The sequence below is a fragment of the Oryzias latipes genome, chromosome 14, assembly GCF_002234675.1.
Source record: "Oryzias latipes chromosome 14, ASM223467v1".
NCBI classification, from domain to species: Eukaryota; Metazoa; Chordata; class Actinopteri; order Beloniformes; family Adrianichthyidae; genus Oryzias; species Oryzias latipes.
Window position 1 is genome coordinate 2,038,687 of NC_019872.2, and position 25,352 is coordinate 2,064,038.

General features: G+C 44.6%; 2 protein-coding genes across 3 annotated transcripts; both read left to right on the forward strand.

Moving 5' to 3' along the window:
• The first annotated feature begins 794 nt into the window (after positions 1 to 794).
• capns1 (calpain small subunit 1) lies at positions 795 to 6,005 on the forward strand. Its single transcript, XM_004076029.3, has 11 exons — positions 795 to 939; positions 1,663 to 1,719; positions 1,796 to 1,832; positions 1,903 to 1,995; positions 2,073 to 2,130; positions 2,215 to 2,279; positions 3,986 to 4,054; positions 4,309 to 4,387; positions 4,699 to 4,815; positions 4,899 to 4,957; positions 5,045 to 6,005. Exons 2-11 carry the CDS (start codon positions 1,673 to 1,675, stop codon positions 5,069 to 5,071), a joined length of 651 nt encoding a protein of 216 aa, XP_004076077.1. The 5' UTR covers positions 795 to 939; positions 1,663 to 1,672; the 3' UTR covers positions 5,072 to 6,005.
• Positions 6,006 to 12,012: 6,007 nt separating this feature from the next.
• LOC101175424 lies at positions 12,013 to 17,486 on the forward strand. Of its 2 annotated transcripts, XR_002291621.2 has the most exons (6): positions 12,013 to 12,172; positions 14,413 to 14,565; positions 14,641 to 15,081; positions 15,192 to 15,245; positions 15,325 to 15,984; positions 17,277 to 17,486. XR_002291621.2 is itself a non-coding variant. In XM_004076070.4 (5 exons), exons 2-5 carry the CDS (start codon positions 14,436 to 14,438, stop codon positions 15,753 to 15,755), a joined length of 1,056 nt encoding a protein of 351 aa, XP_004076118.1. In that variant the 5' UTR covers positions 12,013 to 12,172; positions 14,413 to 14,435; the 3' UTR covers positions 15,756 to 17,336. The 2 variants fall into 2 exon arrangements, 1 of the variants encoding a protein (XP_004076118.1); XM_004076070.4 differs by having other exon boundaries at positions 15,325 to 17,336.
• The last annotated feature ends 7,866 nt before the right edge of the window (positions 17,487 to 25,352 follow it).

The window sequence follows — 25,352 nt, forward strand, 5'->3', positions numbered from 1 at the left end:
GGATGAAATCCCCTTCTTTAAAATCTGGTGTGATAACTATCATCTCATATTTAATGAGAAAATGTGGACAGTCTGCTAAACTGGAACGCTCAAACAGACTCTGTCTGTGCCCGTCTGGCCCAAAGGATGCACTTTTTACGACGTCTGAGGCTCTTTGGTGTCAGTTGCTAGATAATATGGACCTTTTACTCATCTGAACTTGAAAGTATCATCCATATGGTCTGTGTGTCTGGTTTGGCTTTTTAAAACAAAAACAGGATTGGTAGCATGGTGAAAACAGCTATGAAGGTCACAGGTACACATGAAATTCCATCTTTACAATAAATTTATGAGTGTTCTGTGTCTAGCTCATAAAATCATCAGCGATCTATCTCATATTCTGTTTTCTGACTTTAAATTTTTACTATCTGGACGACACTTCAGAGCAGCCAACTGCAAAACCAACAGATATCAGAACTCGTTCGTTCCATCAGCCATAAGACTGCTGAACCAACTGTAAATGGTCTAGACTAGAGCAAGTGTCTCTGGTTGTTAGTTTTGTGGGTGTTGTCTTATTGTGTATGCTTATTCTGTTGTGTTCTTTATGTTGTAGCTGTGGGCTCCTCAGTCCAAGACAAATGTCCCTCATGTGACAATAAAGTATTTATAGATTGATTGAAAATAGTCCAACACAAGAGGCCTTCAGCTTCTATCTGTGTGCTCAGCTGTTGGACAGTACAAGTTTGGAAAAAAAAAAAAGAAGAAAAAAAACGGATGTGACGTCATATCAAACATTTCTGCGAACACATTATTTCCGCTGAGGCTGTTCCATCACTCGGCCCCCTCCCCCCGCAGCGCAGCGCCACTCGGGGCGGTTCAGACCCGCCCACATCTCAATAGTTTAGGAAAACTGCTGAACTCGGTCCGCTTCGTGCCTGCTCGCTTCACGTCGGTCTGGCTGTAAGTACAACTCCGAGGCAGCGTTTCAGCTGGACGTCGGTCTGGTTCCGCTTCAGAGAGTAACGGAGCGTTCCGCTCACGGCGGGATGGGTCCGCTTCGTGTCGGGGCAGCTAACGGCTGCACTAACGGCTTTCGCCCGTTTCTTCGTTCGTGTTCGTGGTTCCGGAAGCAGCTCGCCTGGCCGCCGCCTCTCCTCTGCAGGCTCCGTGTTTGTCACAGTGCGGTCGGTCGGTGGATGTTTGCGAGTTTCTGGGAGCTGGTAGCTGCAGAAATGATCCTGGAAGTCTGTCTGGCGGAGGGCGCGGCCGCATTTAGCTCCTGCATACAGGAAGCGTCTCCTCCTGGGGGGGGGTCTGTTACTAATTATTGCTGGAGAAAACTGGAATTTAATAAGGCATCCATCCTCTGCTGACTCTTGTGTTTTATTTTAACCCTTGTGCTATCCTAGGCACTTTAACATTGGGAGGTGGGTCATCTAGACCCACTAGACAGTGCTCTGAACCTTTTTTCTTCAATGATTTGTGATCTTCACTGGTGTCCATGGATTACATGAAATCTTTCCACCTTTATCCACCTTTGTCATGGTAGGGAGAACACGTCAATGGAAGGGGGGGTCATAGCACGAGGGTTACCTTGTCCTGTCCAATAGCTGAGCAGACAGGGGGGAGCTGAAGGCCTCTTGTGTTGGACAGATTGGGACTGACCTGTTGTGACTCTCTCAGGTGACAGAAGATGTTCCTGCTCAAAAAGGTGATCAGCGGCGTCGTTGATGTGGTCAGGTAAGAGCCTGTCCCTGCTGGTTGGATGGTGGTTGGACGCTTTGTGGGTTGACCTGCCGTCCTCTTCTCTCTGCAGCAACATCGACCCGGCCCAGTTCGCCCCCTCCGATCCTGTAAGTGCCCCTCTCCGTGTGTGAGTGAGTTGCCTCCCTGCCTGTTCTGAGTCTGGTGTCTGTCCGGCAGCCCCCGCCTCGCAGGCCGCTGGCATACGCAGAGCAGAATGAAAGTGAAGAGGATAAACAGTTTCGCAGAGTCTTCAAGCAGCTGGCTGGAGATGTGAGTGCAGCCTGACGGGACTTACACTTCCACAGATCCTACATTACAATAAGCCCTTTTTGTATTTTGTCATGAAGGACATGGAGGTGAGCCCCCCAGAGCTGATGAACATCCTGAACAAAATCATTTCCAAGCGTAAGATCTCACTGGTGTTGCAGTTTCACCGATGGCTCTTCTGTGGGTCGGTTGTCATCACGCTGATGCTGACTTACCTTTCAGACGGTGACCTGAAGACGGATGGCTTCAGCATAGAGTCCTGCAGGAGCATGGTGGCCGTCATGGATGTATCCTTCTCATCCAGTCAGAGCTGTAGACATGGATCCGCCAGAGACCAACAAATGGATTTAGAGCCTGCAGGTCCAGCTAGAGATCCGGCCATGTGTTTTTATTTATTTATTTATTCCATGGTCAATGCCGACCATTACGAGTCAAAAAGGCAGATAATTGATATTGGAAGCTATAGCTGCACGATGTGAGGGAAAAGTTGTGTGATATTAGTGATTAATATAGCGGTGGCAGCATAACGTGCGATAAATGAACAAATAGCAAAACAACGAAATACATCATTTCCATTTCACTGCAATAGTTTAATGTGAATAAGAGTTAATTATACTCTAAATGACCCTCGTCTACATAGGAGGCCAACATCTAACATCAAAGGGCTGCATCTGATTGGTCGACAGCATAAAGGGATTTATTTGATTCGTTAAAAACTTCAAACTGCCATAAGATTGTTTTAGTATATTTATGGTAACCATTTATTGCAAGTTTTGTTGACTTTTGCGATCTGCGTTTTGCACAGCCTGATATCGCGATTACAATACATTTGTGATTTATTGTGCATTCCTTTTTTGAGCTAATATTCATTTGCAGTGAAAGGGAAAATATTGTCATCAGAAAATATAAAAACTTACAGCGAACTTTCTTTATTAAAAAAGCGAGTAAAAAAACAACAACACATAAATAGCTCTTAAAGTGCATGGAGTAACAGGCTTAGCAGCTTCTTATATCAGTTTTTGTTTTTCATGGTAAATGAAGTAAAACGTCAACATTTACTCTTCTTTTACTCATCTTTGTCAAACGTTGAAGCAAAAACAAAAAGACTTTATGAGTCGTGCTACAGCGCCAAGGACCTTATAAAGTCATGGAAATAAATGACTCCCTAAAGTTTTATCAAGTTAATAAAACAAAGTTAGAAACAATAAGGGACAAATGTGACTGGTATATCACATCAAAACAAAACCCCCAAAGGCCGCCTTTTATCTTGGGGGTCATGTGACCAAAACCCACAGGGATTGGTTACTCTGGACAACGGTCATCTTCTAACCTCTGTGTAGAGATGCAGAAGAAGAACACAACCAAAAACTGGAAATACGGGCGTGTAAAGTGTATGCATGGAGTAAACCGTCGCCAAGCACCTGTGCACCCACGGATACCTATGTGCATGTGTGTGTGTGATGCGCACGGATCTGAACCGTCACACGAGATTCTGGTCCAAACCGCTAAGTTGATCCATGTCGTCTCCAGGCAAACGGCTTCTCGTGGGCTCGTAAATTGCAGAGAACTTGTTATGGATGCGATCCCTCTGGGCTGATGCGGATGGAGCACCAACGTTGTCGCTTGTTCTGGAGTGGCGACGTTAAGACGTTTGCGTTAAAAGTGACAGTCCTAGTTACTAGTAGCGTGACATACAGAGGATTGAATGTGTGGTTTTCATGCGGGACAATGCTGGAGTCAGAGCAGTGCGACTGGTCCATGTCGGCGCGTCTCATTATCCACCTGTGTCCAGATCCAGTGCTGCGTTCTGAGAGGGCAGAAACGTGGTGGAGCACTGGCTGTGGCATTTTGGAGAGTGTTTGAGAGCAGAAGGGTCACTTCCTGCATCCTCTGTTCTTTCAGCCTCAAAAGTGACAGGTTCAGGAGAGACAGGTTTTTCAGAAACCCAAAGTTTCCCAAAGACTCAACTGTAATGTTCTTAACTGTAACTCAGAGTGACAGCACCGGAAAACTGGGCTTCGACGAGTTCAAGTATCTCTGGAACAACATCAAGAAATGGCAGGTGTGTGTTTTAGTTCCAGCTCTGTTTGAGCAACTGTCTGTTCTCATTTGACTGTGAGCTCCTGCATGTAAATGGACAGTTCCTGTTCCAAACAGGTTCTGGTTTTAGATGATATTAGACTGCAGCTGTTGATTACATGTACAGATTTGTAGAACAGGCAGAAAACTTCATTTGAATGGATCCCTCTGATCATTTCAGCTTTTTGTTCTGCACGTCACTCGTTCATGACCTCTTTCAATGCTTGTGTGGTTCAGGCCGTGTACAAGACCTTCGACTCTGACCACTCCGGCCTGATCAGCGCAGATGAGCTGCCAAGAGCTTTCACGGCTGCTGGTGAGCATTTCTTCATTCTGCCGTGGATCTGTATGCCATGTGTCAGACGCTGATGTTTCTCATAGAGCTGCAATCTGCAGGATTCCAGCCTCACAGTGCTGGTGTAGTTGGTACCAGCAGAGTGCACAGCCATGGGCTCCAGCATCAATACAGTTCTAAAAGTGCAAGGAAAAAATGGACTTACGGAGCCAGAAACTTCAACCAAATAATAATTACAATGCACAGTTTGAATGCATTTGCAGCTCAGCCGTAAAGCCAAAGAATTCTCTGTGACATCTAAAACGGCTGAACGATGCCGGTCTTCTCTGTAGGGTTTCCTCTCAACGACCAGCTCTTCCAGATGATCATTCGAAGATACAGCGACGAAAATGGGAACATGGATTTTGACAACTACATTGGCTGCCTTGTGAGGCTGGATGCCATGTGCCGTGAGTCTTCCCTTCTAATAAATGGTTTCAGTTTTCATCTGAGGGACTAGAACTGAAGGGGTTACATGTCTGCTCTGATTCAGGTGCCTTCAAAACCCTTGATAAGGACGATAATGGAACCATAAAGGTCAACATCAAAGAGGTGAGGACAGCGTAGTGAACCCAGAACCCAGCCTGGTCGGCCTTTGGTTGATTGGCTTCTTCATCCTGTCTGCCTTTGTGTTTACAGTGGCTTCAGTTGACCATGTACTCCTGAGTGCTGATGGTGCCTCTCCTGCCTGGATTAGTAAACCGTCTTGTCTACATAGAGCAATTTTTTAAAAATTCAAATCACCCACAACTCCTTTGGTTACTTAAAGCTCCCCTAACCCCCCATGTGCATGAAGCTACATGTGAGGGATGATTCACGCTTCTGTCATGTTTTTTCCTGATAAGTTTCTGAAATGCACTGTGACGAGAGTAAAAGCACTCATTTAGAGTCGCCTCAACCCTGAAATGAAAATCCTGAACTTGGAGCTGACAGGTGAAGCACCTTTCCTCTGCAGCGCAGGTCGTCATCCAGCTCTTCCAGTTTTTCAAGAAACATTCACACCTTTACAATTCAGTGCTGCATTCTAAGAAATCTGGGAGAGCCTACTGTTGACTGCAGAATGGGAGTAAACACGGGCGGGACGTTGGGCTGTGGTCTGCTGCATGAACCAACACCCGCCCACGTAGGTGCTTCTACCTGTTAGACCTTCTCAGATGCTTTCCCTTCCTGTTTTGGTGTGTGTGTGGAATGACGGCTCTCATACTGGTTTGGTTTACGTATTTGCCAACAGGTTTCTTGGAAAGCTGTGAGCAGCACAGAAACACAACTTCTTCTGTTAGGTGTGGTGCATTTAGCCGGTAAAGCTTTTTAGCTCTTTTAGACGGTCCTAATCCAGCTGCTCTGGTATTTTAAATGTATTGCTGTGATCTTCAGCCACAAATGTTCTATCTACACGTAACTCCTGTAAAGGCTTCTTTATGTTCGGTGAATGCTCCTCTACATAAGCCAGATATGCTGTCGTTGCCATTTGTCACTTTACAAGCTAGTGCCAGCACAATCTGTGCATTTATACGGAAGAGACGCCACTGATGCATGAGGTCACACTTTTGCTGAGAATGTGTGCCATATTTGAAATAAACTTTTCTTTTATGACAAAGACCGACCTGACATCTCATTACACCGTTTCAGTCCGGATTCATTCTGGAAGCTTGCGTTTGGTCTGTATTCAGACTGGCATCAAGTGCCCCATTCTGTGACAGACCAAAGCTTGTAAACAAAACCATGTGACTGAGGATCTCTTCAGACAATGGCCCAGAACCACGAGGACAGGTCAAAACAAGAGAAGGATGGACGTGCTGCTCTAGTATTCCTGTTGGGAGAGAAAACTTCATAAAACTTTACTTCAATTACCAGTTTTGAACATCGGGAACAGAACTTTTCACGTGTTAGATGGGTCTAAGAGCGGTTCCTGGTCCCAAACGTTTGCAGCGGACACAAGACCATGTGACCAGGGGCCTGTTTCAGAAAGGAGGTTCAACCAACTCTGAGGTTAAACTTAAACTCTGAGTTGGTCAATCGGGAGATTAACAACTCTGAGTTTTCTGTTTCAGAGAAGCTGATCCGCGTTAGGTTAATCAACTCTGAGTGGACTGATTCGGAGGTGAGCATGCGCACAGCGACTATAAGAAGCCATTATCAATGGAGCGCAGATATTACGAGTCACCATGGCAACCGTGAAAACAAAGAGGTCTGCGTATTTTTCGCCAGCTGAACTTGACGTGCTGCTGCAGAGTTACAGTGAATATGAGCACATATTCCAGAAGAAAAGCAACACCGCTGCATCTGCAAAACAGAGACAGTTAGCGTGGGAAAACATAGCTGCTCAAGTTAATGCGCAAGTTTGCATTTAAATCATTGTTATAAAATATTGACTGTAATAACTTTTTAAGTAGCGTAAGGTGTGAAATAAAAAATGGCGATATTAAGGTGTACTTTTGAAGTGTTATTCCTGGTGTAATTGCATGAAATGCTGCATAGTGTACAGAACCAATCTGGGGGAAAAATGCATTTAACGTCGGTAATGTTTAGAGGACTTTCTTGTTAACCTTCCCCTCTTGCAAACGTTGGTCAGTTTAATATTAATACATGCAATTGTGTTTTTAAAAGTGAACTTTTGTTTAATGTTGAACCTTTCGCTGCGCAAAGACTTCTCCTTTCTTTTCTCTCGTCTTTCCGACCGACCGTGGTCAGAAGCGCAGGGGAGATTTCCTTCAGGGCCGAAGGGAATTCTCCTTCGGGGTTCACTTCCCGTTGGAAACCCTCAACCTCCAGAGCGGATTAAGAATGACTCCAAAACAGTTATTCTGGGAATGACACCTTCTCTTTATTTAACTAAGTGCTCCGTCCTCCGAACACACAATATATTCCACGCACACACCTCCGCTCCGTGCTCACCCCCCCCCAATCTGCACCTGCACTCGCCCCTCCCCTTGTCTCTCGTGGATCGCACCCCGCTCAGCACACACACACTGCAACACTACCCTTGTATTGATCAAGTGGTATAGGTTTATACGGGATTAAGAAAGTAAGCAGTGCTAGCAAATTGTGTTTCCAAAAAGTAATTGTTACATTAATGTAATTCAATGTCCCTGATTTCATTTTCATGTAGATGCAATCCTGCAGGAATTAAAAGAACATGGCAGCAGCTAAAAATGAAGTATAAAAACATAATTCAATCAGGTCAAATGTGAGCATGTCATGGATGTAGGCTTTGTTGACAATATTTGACATATGAAACATCTACATAGCAATACATATCTAATGTTGTTTTCATTGTATATGTAATTGACTGCAACGAAAAACGGTAAAGCTCAAACAAAAACGTATGGAGCAATGACAAAAAATCGAGTCTTCTCAAAATCCTCGCACGACGTAAATGTAATTCTTTACGAATTAATGCAGCCTCCTCGTCTATTGGGATTAAGGATTAAGAAAGTAAGCAGTACTAGCAAATTGTGTTTCCAAAAAGTAATTGTTACATTAATGTAATTCAATGTCCCTGATTTCATTTTCATGTAGATGCAATCCTGCAGGAATTAAAAGAACATGGCAGCAGCTAAAAATGAAGTATAAAAACATAATTCAATCAGGTCAAATGTGAGCATGTCATGGATGTAGGCTTTGTTGACAATATTTGACATATGAAACATCTACATAGCAATACATACCTAATGTTGTTTTCATTGTGTATATGTAATTGACTGCAACGAAAAACGGTAACGCTCAAACAAAACCGTATGGGGAAATGACAAAAAATCGAGTCTAGGTCTCAAAATCCTCGTACGAGGTAAATGTAATTCTCTATGAATTAATGCAGCCTCCTCGTCTATTGGGTCCTCCAAAAAAGGACAAGCCATTCTTGTCACTTAGACCGTCTCTGTGTGACGGAAATGTGGGCAATAAAGGTTAAAGTGAAAAATACCGCTTCGTCTTTAAAAAGGGGAGGGGACCGGCAGAAACCTTGAGTTTAGAGAATAAAACCTGCTCCCGACCAGGTTAGGTTCACAGCATAAGTAACCATGGACACTGACTCCGAGTATAAGTTTCCTCTCTTTCAGAAACGGGTTTGACTTACTCTGCTTTCTCTGGTTTAACAAACCTCCCATTCTGAAACGGAAAACCCAGGGTTTCCCTGATTTCAGGGTTAACGCACTCAGAGTTTACACTTAACCTCCTTTCTGAAACAGGCCCCTGGACAATGCAGCAATGGCCAACCGTCCTGTTTACTATCTGCGGTTACATGGACAAAAGTAATCGCAATAAACACCTGATCATAACAAAAATGCGTCATGTAAACACGCTGTTCAGAACACTCTGACGCGATCAGACTCTCTTTCCGATTGACATAGGTGGGTTTTGCCGGTTGTTGATTTGACCGAGGTGCATGTAAACAGTTTATTCCAATTGTGGGTCATTACTGTACTGGTTTAGGTCATGCGTAAACAGTGTGGCGTTCCAGAGGAGGCTTTGGACTGTGAACAGGACCGGCCGGTTGCTCCACGCAAGCGAGGCATGTCTCTGAGGAGAGCAGCCGGACTCGTAGCTTTGTGTTTTGGTGTGCGCTCCGGGAGAGGCTTTGGACCGCAGTCCGTCTGGCTGCTCTGCATGAGGGAGCTGGACTCAGGAGAACTGGGTATTCTGGTAGAACAGTTTCTTCGAGCAGAGAAGCAGCTTTGGGACGGCGTGAGAGTTGGCGGAGGCGGCTTTTTAAATGCAGTAATGCTCCTTTGCACAGTCCTGAGAAACCGTGTAAAAATCATGTGAATTTGTGTTTCCAGTCGTGTCTAGACAGACTGGATTGACAGCATTGACCACACGGAGTAAGGCTAAATGTTGTTGGCATCTATTAACCTAATCCTAACCCTTCTTCTGGGTCCGTATGGCCAAGAATAGAAGCACATATTTAGACAATTCTGAGTAAACAGACACTAAATAATAATCATGTAAATACTAAAAGCACGTTTAGAAGATCATCTCGCTCTATGCAGTAACTTTGTTTGTTTACAACAAAACTCACTATTTTTTCTTCTATGGTCGTTTCCGGTATGTAGACAGTTCTGCGCATGTCCAAATGATTTATTCTGACCAAAAGTGTGGTGAATGTAATCGTTTGTTATAATTGGATAACGTTTTTTGTACACTGTTCAATTCTAATCCGATCAAAGATATTTTGCACATGTAACTGCAGCTACTGATGAGTGTTGGGTCACATTGCACTGAAATGATGGTCGTCAGCGAGGCCAACGTGGTCCCAGGGTTGGCTTTGGTGGAGAAGGTGCAACGGTCTGGGCGGGTGTCCCCAGTCAGTGTAAATCCGGTTTGGTTATTGTAGATCACATGTGTCAAACTCAAGGCCCGGGGGCCAAATGTGGCCCCCCATGTCATTTTATGTTGCCTGCCAGAGCATCAGTTTTTAATTTCTTAGAATAAAAAATAAGAATTGGTGTGTATTTATTCATATCTATCAGACTTAAAATATCAGATTGAGCAACTAAACATTAGGACTTAAACCCTGCCCATATAAACTAACCTGACAGAATCAAATGTAAAAGGGTAAATGCTAGAGTAACAAGCAAACGTATGTTTTCTATGCAACTGGAATTGTCACTTTAGGTTATAGTAAATATATAATAAGTTATTTAACATTAAGGAGTAGGTAGATTTATTTTTCATAACATTTAGTTACATGTATAAATTATATCAGGCCCTTTGAGGACAGCCGCCATGCTGATGTGGCCCTCGGTGAAAATGAGTTTGACCCCCCTGTTGTAGATGGTGCCGTCGCTGCCCTTTCTTTTCTCAGAGACACTATGGAACCACCATCATCCCCCACTTCCACCAAAACACCCCCAACTTTCTGTACATGGATGGTGATGCTCCACTACATGGTGCCAGAATTGTCACAGCTGGACTTTAGGAAGTGGGAGTGCCTCAGCAACAACCTCTGACCAAAATTCCATCTGGAACCAGCTGAAGCAGAAACTGGATAATCTGACCCCACCCCCACGTGACCTGCAGAGCTGCATGCAGCCCTGTAGCTTGCAATGGCATTATATTTGCAATAGGGGTGTAACGATTAATCGATTAATCAATTTCTATTCCTACGATCCAACCAGATCAATCTGCCTGAGGCAAGTTTGTAATCAATTTGGCCTATGCCATTCAAACAACTGATCCAGATAAATCCATAATCAATATTGGAAATTATTTATGTTGGGGAACAGTAGGTTTATTTTACTACCAGGTAAAAAGTGCCATCACAGCAGACAACACACATGTGATGTCATTACAACTGATCATTTCAGTCCAATGTGTGGAAAGATTTTAAATTCAGCAAAGTCATGTGACCATCCAGTGTCTAGAATGTTCTAAGAATGTTCCCTTTGGATTCTTTGGATGTGGAAAAACAACAGTGGTGAACTTTAGGAAACTAACATGTGAATGGATTTGACATTCATTCTAGTTTACTTGTTTGTTTGGACACAGATTTCCTTTCCACTTGATGATCTGGAAGAAATCCAAGAATCTGAAAACTGTTCAGTAGCAGGAATTTCTGTCTGAGTCTGACTGCTGGAAGTTTGGACAAAGATGTTCTGGATCCATTATAGGTCAGTGAATGGGATCATTCAAATGGAACCAGTATCAACTGAATTGGATCAGCAACCACAAATTATGAATTGTTGTTCAAATGAATCCTTACACTCGTAGTTTTTAATATAGTTCTGCAAGTTTAATATGATTTACAAAGGGTTAATCAGTGCAAACATGTAGCAATAAATCTTTACTTTTAATAAGCCAAGGAGGACGAGTGCTAGTGAGCTGTTTGTTTCTCTCAAAATTAACACTCTCTGGGCTTGAATGCACTCATTTATGTTCAAATGTATCTGCAGACTAAAGGCTTCAGAGAACACTCATCTTGGTTATAAGTAACCTTGGATTTAGTGCCGTACCCATCCAGTCAAATTTATGGAAACACTGGAGGGATTTTTATTTTTATTTTTCCTTGTAATTAATGTTTATGGTGTGGCATGTTTACGTTTGGACAATATTCTATTTTATTTTATTCTTGTCCTTTTCTATCCACCCATCCAACTATAATTGAAACACACAAACACACACATAGGGTTTTCTTTGCTATGGTGCTGAAAACCTTAGGACATTAAAAAAATCAAATGTTTGTGTTTTTCTGAAACGATTCCATTTCCCCGTTGTTCATGTTAGTGTGTTTCTGTGTGAAGGGTTGTGTTGTTGTTCGTCAGGCTGACACTAGAATGTTGGGCCTACAGGACAGTTTTCAGCTCATGCGTCACTGTTTTCGGACCTGACCGGACGGATCCGATTGTTGGCCGTTCCATTCCCATATGAATATGAATCGAATTGTTAAAATGAATCATTACCCCCCCAGAGTGGCACAAACAATACTTCACACTCGGTGAGGCTCAGTACAGAGTTTAAGTACGCTGATATTATTTTGGGGACATGTCCACATCAGTGACCCCCCATTCAAGTTCACAGAATACACAACCACAGGACCCCCCAGATCAAAGTACAATCCGATCCGATTGTTGGCCGTTCCATTCCCATCCGGTAGGTGGCGGCAATGTCCTTGAAGTGTGTTATTCAACATTTAAACTTGGAGGACAAAGAAGTCATTGCGCAGCGTTAGATAGCTGTTCGTACAAGTTATACGGCCGCTATCTTAATCTTCACGCTGAAGAGGCTCCCTGAAGCGCTCTGGGACTAAACTTGACTTTCTTTGTCGTATGGGTACGTCCACGGTTCTCTCGTCCATTTATCGTTGAAGTGCGGCTGCGCGGTGGGAGTGCCATGCTAGCCGTGTCCGTCGCGCAGCGTTAGCTAAACGAGCTACAGGGATTACTTACAACCGAATTTTTGTACAATTGCAGCGGCGGGTTTTTTATGTGCAGACATTAGCCTGAGAAACTTACAGTCACACTGACATAAAACAAAAACAACCGAAGCGGCGCTACTGCCCGGAACTGCGGTTTAGTATAGGATTGCATTGTTCAGCCGTCAGTCAGTCATGCGCGCGCGCTGGTTACCTTATTTTCATCTCACGCCTTTCCCTGCTGGACTGGCTGCGAGTCCAGTCCTGACACAACTGAAACGTTGGTTTACTGTGGGTACCCGCATCAGTTCTGAGTGTGGGGCTGTTTGTGTCCAGGCCATTGACTATATGTAAGAAGTGGACTGAGGGGGGACCCCCCCCCCCTCGCGTTTCCAAACAGGAAGCATCCGCAAAAAGCCAAACTCCCACAGACCTTTATAGAGAAATAAACAGCTGTTACTCAGTCATTCCATTGGTCAGACTAAACGTTCTGGATCTGATACCGTTTAACATATTCTTGGTCATCCTCATTATATATGCATGTTATTAGGTTATAAACTGACCAATCAGATGCCTCAATAAAAGCATGTGGTGTGTGCTGGCCCCAATTATTGTAAAAGAGAGCTGGACTGAGCCAGTGTGACGTCAACCATAGAAAACGGTTCACTTCCAGCTCCAACCAAAGTGTCAGTCTGAGTTTACATTTCCATGGTAACCACTCTCGCCAATCAGGAGTGAGCTTGTTAGAAGTACACACCTTTCCACTGAAAGCAGGTTTGGGACAATCTGTCAATCAAATGTTTTGGAGGTGGGGGCCAGCAGACACCACCTACTTTTATTGAGGCATCTGATTGGTCAGTTCATAATTTTAATAACTTGTAAAAAAGAAAAATATAATCAAAAACATGAGGTTTATCAAAAACATTTAAAAAAGGTAGCAGATCAAGAATGGTTATTCTGAGAAACAGAATGAGTGATGCCAGCAGGTACTTCCTGTTTGGAAGGTGAGGGGCGACGGGTTGCTGCTAGCCAAGCTGTCCACGTCACTAAAGCATTTTTCAACTGAATGTTAGCAACAATAACTTCTTAAAATAATAAAAATGTTTGTTATATGTTAACATTTATTTCAATTTCGACAAAAAACAAGAAAATAAAGAAAAAGAAAACAAAATTAAGGTTTAGGACCGCACAATCCTGCGAATGACTACAAACGGATAACAAATGCCGCCTTCTTCTGTTTTGTGTGATGACGGTTCACTCAGATACGAGGACACAGCACCCCTTCCTGACCTTTTATTGACCCCGTTAACACAGACTGCACTGCAGCAGTGCGTGACATCTCAGAGTAAAATGCGCTCACTTCTCCTTTCTTGTTGCCAACATATAGAAAATACAAAAGAGCGACTCCAAGCTGTCATTCTATCGCGTATCATTGAGATATTTATGGTTTGTCAATGACAGCAACGTACGATCATACTGTGCTGCCTTTAGGCGACCGTCTTTCCTTCTTCGGCGCTCTCTGATGAGGGAAACAGAAACTCTTGTGATCACAGAGTTATCGCTGTTTCAAAGGCTCGGACTGACGTAGAGGAGGCAGAGCTGACGGGAAATGCTACCGGCAACTGATCTTTTTAAATATTTTTGATTTTAAGATTTACAATATTGAAACAACAAACACACAAAAAATATACAAATTATGGGAGTGAATATAATCCAAATTGCATTACTGTGGCAATGTTGCTCCTAAACAGTGAGTGACGTCATATTCGGATGGATCGGGTAGTGTCGGGGGGGTCACTCATTCCAGTTCTTATATCCAGTCAACGGCTGCCCCCCCACGTTGAATATTTAAACATCGATTTCGTGTAGCCTGCTTTCAAGTGGTAGGGCTGAGGACTTCCAACCAGCTCACGGCGCTTGGCCGGAGTGGTGGCCATGGAAATGTGGACTCTGACCAATCACTGCTAACTGATGGCGTCTGGTTCCAACATGTTGACCTTTGTATTGTGAAAAAATGGCGACTGGGTTGACTTTGTTTGGTTGGAGCCGGAAGTAAACTCTTTGTTTGGGTGACGTCACAACACTGAGTTCGGCCTTTGGTTTGGACTCAGTCAGCCGGCGGTCAGGAAACGCTCAACACCTGTCCTCTGCTGTCCAGCTGCAGATCCGTGAGTGAGGAGGATGATGTCTTCAGCGCTGTACTACAACCAGGACAATGCCACGCGCTTCAAGAAAAGGAAGGCTCGCTTTTCCTTCAGTGAAGTCCACATCCTGCTGGATGAAGTGCGGAAGCACCGCATGGTGGTTGTGGGTGAGTGATGCTCAGACTCCGGCGCCAGCCTTGGTTCCCTGGAGGTCTAACCCCATTGTTGTTTTCCCGCCAAAGGCAAATTCAACAGAGGTGTTCCCACAGACGTGAAGAAGCGCACCTGGGCAGAGATCACCGCTCGTGTCAACGAGATTGGGGAGTGTCAGCGAGAGATCATCGAGGTCATTAAGAAATGGTCTGACCTGAAGTGTGACACCAAGCGGAAGGTGGCCGCCATGCGTTCAGGGACGGTGCCCCACAGGGGCCTGAACTCCCGGATGTCCCGAGACCTGAATCAGACAGAGAAGATAGTCCTGCAGATTCTGGAGATGGATGGCGAGGATCAGAGCACCGAGGACTTTTGCCCACTGGGGGAGGATGATGATGATGTTGCAGAGGAGGAGGAAGAGATGGAAGAGGAGGACATGATTGGAATGCAGAGTTCTCCTAACGGTGGGGTGGACATGGCACAGATGCCTCCTCCAACGTCCTACAGCGCAGGCGGCCTTCTGTCCTCAGGTATCTCATATTGAGCCTTTCCAGGTGCTTTGTCTTTGCTCCGTTCACCACCGTGTGGCGCTGTTCGTGTTAACTAAAGAAGAGCCAATGAAGTTCTTTGAACCTTGCAGGGGACTCGTCTCAGGCAGCTTACGATGTGCAGTATGAAGTTCCTGCCACAGAAGGTGATGTTCCAGCATCTGGCTGCAGGTGAAAGGCACCTTTTCTAGCGACTCACTAACTCGCTTCATTTCCTGTCTTAAGATCCGGAAGCTGGGTTTGGAGATTCAGAGGATGATCAGAGGGAAGAGACTCCTTCATCTCGGCCATCCAAAGCAGCAGAAGATCACCAGGTTAACAACGGCATCCCAAAGCAAACGCAGCCTCAGGCGTCGTCTGCGGCGAGGCCTCCGCGCGCGGCGGCGGCGGCTGCAGGGCACAGCTCCAGGGACAGCATGCTGCAGAACGCCTCCCTGAGCCTGCAGGAGCAGCACGCCACCAACATCCTGCTGGAGACGGTTTCTCGCTCCCTGGAGCTGCTGTCGGAGTCGGTGCAGCAGCTGGCAGAAACTCAGCAGGAGTTTGTGCGCGAGTCGCTGCAGCTGCAGCGGGAGACCGTGCAGGTCCTCAGAGACTTCACAGGGGGGGCCATCGCGCTCCTGCACGACAAACTGAACGGGCGCCCCGCATTGTAGCTGCAGCAGAGGTTGTGTCAACGACTCTTGCCCTTCAGGCTCGGGGACCTGTAATTTATGGACCCTCCTCCGGTCACTGTCAGTTTTTATAGTATCAAAGCGGTTTTCTCTGGTTACATTTGGAGCCGGAACAACGGCGGTTCCGTTTGAGACTGTATGACAGGTCTGACAGATGAACCAATACTAGCCCAAAGAAGGATCATGGAGGCTGTTTCTGTTTTACCTGAAGGTGAGAGTGCTGCCACCACGTTAACCCTTTAACACCAGAGCTCCACTGCTGACATTCTTTTGACTACTGTGAGAGAAAAGCAGCTTTGTGCTGTTATTCTGTTGCTTAACTCTGCAAAGCTGCTTTTCATCCAAATCTGCTGATTCATGTTGATGGTGTGAACGGGATGTCAAAGAGGTTGTGTTTGTCGCTGAAACACCTCCGGTGTTAAAGGGTTAAAAGTCTTCTTTGTAGTCATGTTAAGTTCATATTTTGACATGATTACGTGTACTGTGGTGGTTAAGTGTTTGACCATTATATGGTCTTTTTGTCTCCACTGGTGCGTTCAATGTCTGCAAAGATTCTTAGTCACCCAGTCATGTTATTACTGGATTCTGTTCTTCAGCTGTTCTTCAAAGGGCCTATATCATGCTATTCTCAAGCCTTTCAGACTAAATTATATCCATAAATATCATCATATTTTACCCTTTGCCACACTTAAGAATGATTTAAAAAAAGAAAGAATTATTGGTTATTTTTGCAGTTCAGTTTCCAACCTGGAACTAAGACGACTCGATCTCTGAGGCTCCGCCTTCCTCTCCGTGTGGGTACTGCCCTTTTCATGACATCATCATCATCCATTTCACCTGCAAAAACAAATGACATCCAAACTTTTACAGGGATGGATGTGCATATAGTGGATATGAAAGGAAAGAGTTTAGCTGATCACTGCTAGCTCCATGGGTGTGTGTTAGCCTGTTAGCTGACAGCGCAGACTCTTCCTGGAAGGGGCGGTTCCTCAGTTTGTGACATCACACTTTGAGAACCCTCTCGTTTCTGTGGATTGGGAGTGGCTGATGCTCAGAGAGCAGGTTTTTAGAGGAACACTCAGAGATGCATGGATCAAAATACAGCTTTAAGGTTTCTTTTCATGAGGAATGAACATTATAAGACATTTAAAAGTTGATTTTTCATGATATAAGTCCCTTAAAGTCTGATCCAGAAGGCGTTTCTCAGATCATCAGAGGATCTTTTAGAATTCTGAGAATTCAGGTTGTTTATGTTCTTAACATCTTTGCCCCACAGACCCACCTACACCCCCACCAATCACTCTGATCACCACTGGATCAGTAACATTTGCTTGTGTTTCACCACACCTCTGAAGCAGTCGGCACATAACCTGAATTCTCATCAGCAGCTGGAGCTCAGGAAGAAACATCTGGATCATCCTTGGGGTTCAGCCCAAGAACAGAATGCAGTGATGGGATGTATTCAATGTTCTGATTGTTGTTTTTCTTTTACATCCCAAACAGGAGCGTTGAAACAGATGTTCTTTGAGTTGTGGAGTAAAGCCCTGGTGTTGTGAAGCTTCACTGCAGATGGTCTTTCAAATGTGGCCTAGCTCTCCAAAGCAGACAGGACGGCAAACGTCTCCTCACCTCATGCATTCATGTCTGGAATTTACATTTCAAAGCATTATTGTCATTTTCTCTTTTAGCCTTTCCATAAAAAAACTGTCCAAGTGTTTGTTGGACGTTAAAGAAAAAAACTCTTCCTGGAGACGGCCCTTCCTCCTGGTTGGTGCAGAACTATAAAAGGGGATCATAGGTTGTGTCCCAGTTGCTTCCCCACTCACTACATAGTGCACTATCTAGTGCATTCCCCATTTACATAGTGCTGTCTGAATCTACAATTCCAAAATCCAGTTCCCTGGAAATTTTACCAGAAGTCTCTGCGAAAAACCAGTGTGAATCGAGCCTCACCAGATGGGCAAATATAGACCACAATGCATTGCGTTGGAACAATTGTTGCCAAAAAAAAAGTATTTAAAAATCTTTTTTTAATAAACCAACGTTTTTATCTTCAGAAGACAGTAATATCCACCGTTAAATAAAAACAAAAAGTAGTGAGGACGGTGTATGAATTGCTTTTAAATTCAGGACGCTGCATAGAGCTGCGCTGGTTTTTTAGTAGTTCGAGGTTAGGGTGGGAATATAGACATAATGGACCTGGAGGAGGGAAGCTAAGAGCAGAGAAGAAGAAACAAGGGCAATGGAAGGATTTTAAAGCACAACTGTTCTGTTTCTCTCTGTAAAGATTTCTAAGGAATGAACCTACAAAGCGTAGATAGCAGTCCTGACTCCCAGCTGTTCAGGTCATGATGTTTACAGACATTTCAACAGATTCTGAATTCCATACTTCTCGTCTTTTTCTCTGTTTCCAGTTCCTTCTTTAAGGGGGGTCATGGTGTCGTGTCTCAGACTGACACTAGTTCATGCTCTTTGGGATTTTCCTGATTGTGACGCGGTTCCTGAACATCTGGAAAACCTCCAGCTGATCCTAAACGCTGCACTTCTGATCACTTTACTCCAAAAGGATGGACAATTTTGCAAACTTTTAGTGCCCAGCTATCGTCATAAACATCGGCCTTCCATGTTTTCCAAACGCAGCTTCCCTGTCAGCCTGTGGGTTTTGTAGTTTCTGGAATTTCTTAAACCAGAAGGGATGAGGGGCTTTTGCTCCTGCCTGGAGGAACCGACCCCGGGTTTCAGTTCTAACCCTTTGATTCTTTTGTAAATGTTGTCGGAACCGCAGCCTTGGACTGTGGTTCAGATTCCGGAGGGTTCTCCAGTTCCAGCGTATGAATGATGGTCCTGAGAAACAGGATTTTCCGTCATGTGTGACTGAAGTCGCCTACATTTCCATGTGTGGAAGTTCCTCTCAACGTTCTGTTTGTGTCAGTAGGGGGCGCTGCCTCGCAGTCTATGTGCTGATGCCTTTTGATAATAAACACTACCAACAGTTGGTTTTAGATGTTGCCTGCTGTACTTGTAAAACTGCTCACTGCTGAAGGCAGAAAAGGCTGAAGATGTTCTGCTTTTCAGACTTTCATCCGACTTGACTCAGGAGCTTCGTCTATAGAAGCTTCCATCCTGCCTCACATGAGGGGGGCTGGAGGAGTGAGGATAAGAAAAGGACTGAACAAAGACAATCTGGTGACTCTCAGAGGAGAACGCAGGTGTGAGGAATGAATCATCCCGCTCGTTCCTTCAGACGCTCAGGCTGCTGGAGAAGAAAACCATCATCCACTCTGCATGCAGACACAGAGCGCAGGCTTCTGCTCACTGTGGTTATGAAATCATCTCCACATGTCAGTGACGTGATTGAGTCCTTCAACACTTCAAATAAGAATGGAAGGCCCTTTAAAACATGCATCTTTAAGGATCAATAAATCCAAATGTTTACCTGAACAACGCCTCACTAATAATACATTTTTGCAATCTAGTTTTCAAAACCATTCTGTAAATGTTTGCAAAAGGTTCCCTGTTGAGTCACTGAGATTTACTTCAAGCGTGAAAATCGGACTTAAGTATTGGTGAGGTTTTAAAGGGTTAATTAGTGTGCCTCACCAAGCCCGTGTGTGTGTTTGTGTGTGTGTGTGTGTGTGAGGTGTGTGTGGGTGTTTTCAGTGGTCGACAGCTGTACCATAAATGAGCTTGAATACAGTCCGCTCAGCATTACCGTGTATCTCAGCACTGCAGAATGTCAGGGTGGGGGGGTCCTATAATGAGATGTCATGGAGAACAGAAGAAAGGGGGCTCGTTAAATCAGACTGCATTGTTGTCCTGCAGCTCCTTCTGCCTCACTCAGTTAAACAGCTGCCAGGCCTGCGCCGGTGCTGCAGCGGGGGGGGGTTCAACAAGCTGCTGGGGTTTCCTGTAGAGCTGAAAGGCAGGGGGCTTCATTATGATGGAGTGGGGGGTGCCGGGGTCCTGAACAGGCAGCTGTAGTCACATTGTCTGTGGTCCAGCACCTCCTTTTGTTGTGGCAGCGTCTAAACCTGAGACTCCAGGAGGCTTCATCAAAGCCGCGTTCTGCTGCAGGCCAGGCCGCATTTGAACCTTTCCGTGGCCTGCAGTTCCACCTCACCGTCCACACAGAACAGCACTGAAAGAAGGAGAAACCTGTAGAAGAGGAGGTGCTATCGGAATAACAGCGAGGAGAACAGCCTCCTCCTCGATGCGTGGTCCTCTGAATCCAGGAATGTTCTCAGTGAGCATATGGCCCAAGACAGACTCACAGATTACAGACACGCAGTGAAAAGAGGAAAATCTATCCATCGATCCAACCCTCTGTACCCCTCCCCCCCCCCTGCCTAATGCCCCATTGACCCTGGTGGCCTTTCCTTTTCTTCAGTCCCCCCCGCCTGTTCTCCTTCCATCGTTCCCCCCAGCTCTCTTTCATCTCCCATCTGCCACTGAGGCTGCAGGAAGACAGAGCAAAGGTGGGCTGAGAGGACAGCAGATCAACCTGGAGGGAATTAAATATTTTTATCACTTCTTTTGTGTCACAACAAAAGACTAATCATGCATCTGCCGGGACAGACCAGAAGCTCCGCCTCTTCCCTCTTCCAGTCACTCCCCTCAAGGAAAGTTGTTTTTGCTCCACGTTTTCAGGCATCAACAAAAACCTCCTGCTGTTTTTTCATAGAAGCATTCAGGGATTCAAACACTGTCCAGGAACAGTCATTAGTGTTTGTTATTTCTGATTTCTGAGGGTGAAACAGAAGTGCTAACACTGAAAATCTGATTTCAGAAGGCTGTGATCCAACAATTACAGGAATATTGTCGTAGTATCTTTTAGTGCAGTCAGGCTGTTTGTCTCAGATTGATCAAGTCTTTCATAAAAACAAAAAAACTGAGCTCCACTTGGAAATCAATGCTTTTATGAACTGTTACCCTTCACCACACTGAAAGAGTCCATTTATAATCAAAAAGCATCAGAAGACAAAGAAACAAACATGAAAACAATGAACCCGTCTGATCGTCTGGGACAGAACTCGGCAGTTTGTTTTCAGGATCGGTCAGGTCTAAAAAAGTCTCCTTGTCCTCTTTGTCTGACTTTATCCAGTTTGTGTCGCTGCAGTTTAGACTCTTAACGAATGTTCAGGGTGATGATGACAGCTTTCAGACCAGAGTCTGGACTCCTGCCACCCAACAACACCTACACCTCCTACCTGCATGCAGCAGCAGCCGGGGGCCTGTCATCAGGACATCTGCGTTTGAGGCCTTCAAGGACATTTTACTCACAAAACTGCACATGAGAAAAAAAGATCCTGTTTGGGTCCCCCTCTGGATTTTTCTGCTATCTTAGATGACCCCCCCTTACATTGATGTGTCCTCCCTACCATGACAAAGGTGGATAAAGGTGGAAAGATTTCATGTAATCCATGGACACCAGTGAAGATCACAAATCATTGAAGAAAAAAGGTTCAGTGTACTGTCTAGTGGGTCTAGATGACCCCACTCCCAATGTTAAAGTGCCTAGGATAGCATAAGGGTTTTCATCACACAAGATATTAATAACAATTTCACATTGAAGGTTTTTGGTCAATTTAGAGGTTATTTTTTTCTGTTCAGGACTGTGTGGCTCTGGGTTTGTCTTTCAAAACAGTTAAGATTTATGTTAGAAATATTTTTGGATATTTAAATTATTTTAGCAATAAAAAAATTCAAAGAGGGTGCTTTAAAGCAGCCTGAATATGTTGAGCCATAAAACCTGCTCTCCTCAGAGAGTGAAGCGGCTCAGTCCCTTTTTATCAATAGAATAGAAACAGAGTGGATCGGTTGATGTTTCCCGTTACTTCTGGTGGAACAAAGGATTTCTTCCAGTTTCTGTGTGAAGCAGCATCACGTCTGCTCCTCTTCAGTGTTCAATGGGATCATTGCAAACATCCCAGAACTGGACTGTCAAGACCCCTGTTGAAGGAAATGACCTTCATCTATCAAAGGTTCTGTTCTGTTACACTCTAGTGACACTATTAGCCGGTGCAGTGGGTGGCCCAGCCCCCCCTCTCACAGGCCCTGTTTCCCTTTAGTGGAACTGAGTTTGTGTTTCAGCAACATCCCCCGTCCACACTCTGCATGGTCTTGCTAGAGCCCTGATTTCTCAGCTGGGGGGCCTGACAGTCCACTAGAAACTTGATAGAAATACATTTTCTGTGGTCTCATCTCATCTCTGCAGAACGCTGAGTCACGCACTGATGCTGCACAGTCCACCAGGCTGCACACGCTTCAGCCACACGCATTCTGCCAGTTTATGTACCTCTGCTCACACACGCTGTGAGAGTGAACACTACACTCATGTGACGATGTACACAGTGAGAGTTCACTGCCCCCACGCCCCACAAAGGCTCTTTTTCTTTTCCCTCCCAAAACTTTTGCAAACACACACCTGCAGATGTGAGAACATGTGAGCTTCTTCATCTCACTGCTGCTCAACCACGAGCCTTTCGGGTCCTGAATCTGTATACCATCTTGAATCCCCCCCCCCCCCCACACACACACACACACCCACCATTAAGAGACCACAGACTGTGAGCTATCCATCCCATTCCTCTTTTTTGTCCCACTGACAGACAGCAAGCTGCAACAGCAGAAGTGACCACAACAGGCTGACATCTCCCCTGAGGGTCTACAGGGCCAGATTTGTGGCAGCCCCCCCTCTGTTTCTTCCAGCATCCTCTGGGAGAAGGCTTTCCAAGCTGGTGTGGGGCCGCAGTTGAGGCAGATGCAGACCACTCAAAGCAATGAGGGCTCTGAGGGGTGGGGGTGGCTGGACTCCTCTCAGGTTTCCATGCCCCGTGGCCCACTCCTGCAAGCACAGAGGTGGGTGCAGCGTTCACCTCCAGCATCCGTCTGGGGCAGCAGACGACGTGCGCTCACTGCTCACTGTCCTCACTCTTTACAAGGATTACAATGCTCCTCATGTAAAAACTGTATATGGCACAGAGGGAAATTTCAAACATGCCATTCATGTCTTGCCAAACTTCTCTCATATTTCAGGTTTGAGGCTGTTAAAAGTCTGTGAGGTCAGCTGTCAGTAAGAAGCTGTGGGTCCTTGTGAGCTGCCTGCAGAATTCTGTGTGCTTCAGGATTGATTTTAAAGTTCTTTTTTTAGTTTATAAATGTTTTATGGTCTCAGGCTTTCATATTTATCTAATATGATTTAAAGTATCAGTCCTCACGGACCCTGAGGTCCCCTGACTCAGGCCTTTTGGTTACTCCAAAGGTCAGAACTAAAACACACGGCGAAGCACCTCACCTGTGGAACCGCATCCCAGCATGCCTCAGGGCCGCAGAGACTGTTCATGTTTTTAAATGAAGGCTTAGACCTTTTTAATCTAGCTTTTAGTTGAAATTAAGGAACTTATTTGATATTTTAATTTTTTTTGTGTTCTTTTTTTCTACTAATTTGATATACTTTTTATTCGCATTTACTGATTTAAATGGGGCGGCAGCGGCTCAGGCGGTAGAGCGGGTTGTCCAATGATCGAAGGGTCGATCCCCGCTCCCCCCACCAGCTCCTGTTGTGTCCTTGGGTAAGACACGTCCCCCTCCCCGCCTCCAGTGTGTCTCCACTGGTGTGTGAATGTGTGTGAATGTCCCGGTGATGGTCAGAGGGACCGTAGGCGCTAACTGGCAGCCACGCCTCTGTCAGTCTGCCCCAGGGCAGCTGTGGCTACAGCAGTAGTTACCATCACCAAGTATGAATGAATAATGGACACATTGGAAGAACTTTGAACATCTGGAAAAGCACAGATAGATCTAATCCATTATTATCATTATTATTATATCTGACTATTAAGGTTTATTTATTCCCTTATCTGATTATTTATCTATTGCAATTTTAATTCCTTTTCCCTTTTAGTTGTAACTCCAGTGTTTTCCTCAGAGGGATCCTCCACATCAGTGACTGACCCTTCTCAGTGAACGGGGTCACTCCAGTGGAATCTTCCAGGTCTGGCTCTTATACTTTGATCTGGGGGGTCCTGTGGTTGTGTATTCTGTGAACTTGAATGGGGGGTCACTGATGTGGACATGTCCCCAAAATAATATTTCCCCACTTCAGTACAAAGCCAGATTTCTACATGGCACTCACGGAATACTTAAACTCTGTACTGAGCCTCACCGAGTGTGAAGTATTGTTTGTGCCACTCTGGGGGGGTAATGATTCATTTTAACAACAATTCGATTCATATTCATATGGGAATGGAACGGCCAACAATCGGATCCGTCCGGTCAGGTCCGAAAACAGTGACGCATGAGCTGAAAACTGTCCTGTAGGCCCAACATACTAGTGTCAGCCTGACGAACAACAACACAACCCTTCACACAGAAACACACTAACATGAACAACGGGGAAATGGAATCGTTTCAGGAAAACACAAACATTTGACTTTTTCAATATCTTAAGGTTTTCAGCACCATAGCAAAGAAAACCCTATATATATATATATATATCTAAAAAACATTGAACCAAAAATCACACTTGGATAGAGTCAAGATTTAGAAATTAAAAGTATTTCAAAACAACCTAAATCTGATGTTTTGAAGTCCAATGGTTGTCAGATTTAGTGTTTATGGTGCATTCTTCCCAAAAGTGCAGTTGTATCACATGAAGTAGTTAATATTTGACACTGGTTTAACTTGGAGAGATTGTTTGTTTAATGAACTTGGAACAAATCCAACAAAAAGCGTTCTATAGGCAAACACATTTTTTTCTACAACTAAATATTTTTTTCTCAACGTAAAGATTTATTGCTACATGTTTGCACTGATTAACCCTTTGTAAATCATATTAAACTTGCAGAACTATATTAAAAACTACGAGTGTAAGGATTCATTTGAACAACAATTCATAATTTGTGGTTGCTGATCCAATTCAGTTGATACTGGTTCCATTTGAATGATCCCATTCCCTGACCAGATCCAGGATCCAGATCCTCTTTCTCCAAACTTCCAGCAGTCAGACTCAGACAGAAATTCCTGCTACTGAACAGTTTTCCAGATTCTTGGATTTCTTCCAGATCATCAAGTGGAAATGAAATCTGTGTCTAAACAAACAAGTAAACTAGAATGAATGTCAAATCCATTCACATGTTAGTTTCCTAAAGTTCACCACTGTTGTTTTTCCACATCCAAAGAATCCAAAGGGAACATTCTTAGAACATTCTAGACACTGGATGGTCACATGACTTTATTCAAAGTCTGTCCACACATTGGACTGGAATGATGGACTGATCCGTGTTTGATGACATCACGTGTGTGTTGTCAACCGCAGAGTCCTGGCCTCATGTTGTGGTCCTTCAGTGTTTTGCCATTTTCTTGTTGGGGGCTTCTTTGGTTTTCCCCACAGTACAGATCAGAACAGACTTTTGACTTGTGCTTTTAAACACCTGATACAGGGATTATCCCACTGTGAGTCTTTCCACCTGCGGGTCATCTTCATCGTCTTTATTGAAATGATCTGATCTAAATTGTTTTGAACAGTTATATTTATTAAAGTTGTTGGGGATTTTTTTTCCTGCACAGCTTTGAGACAAACTC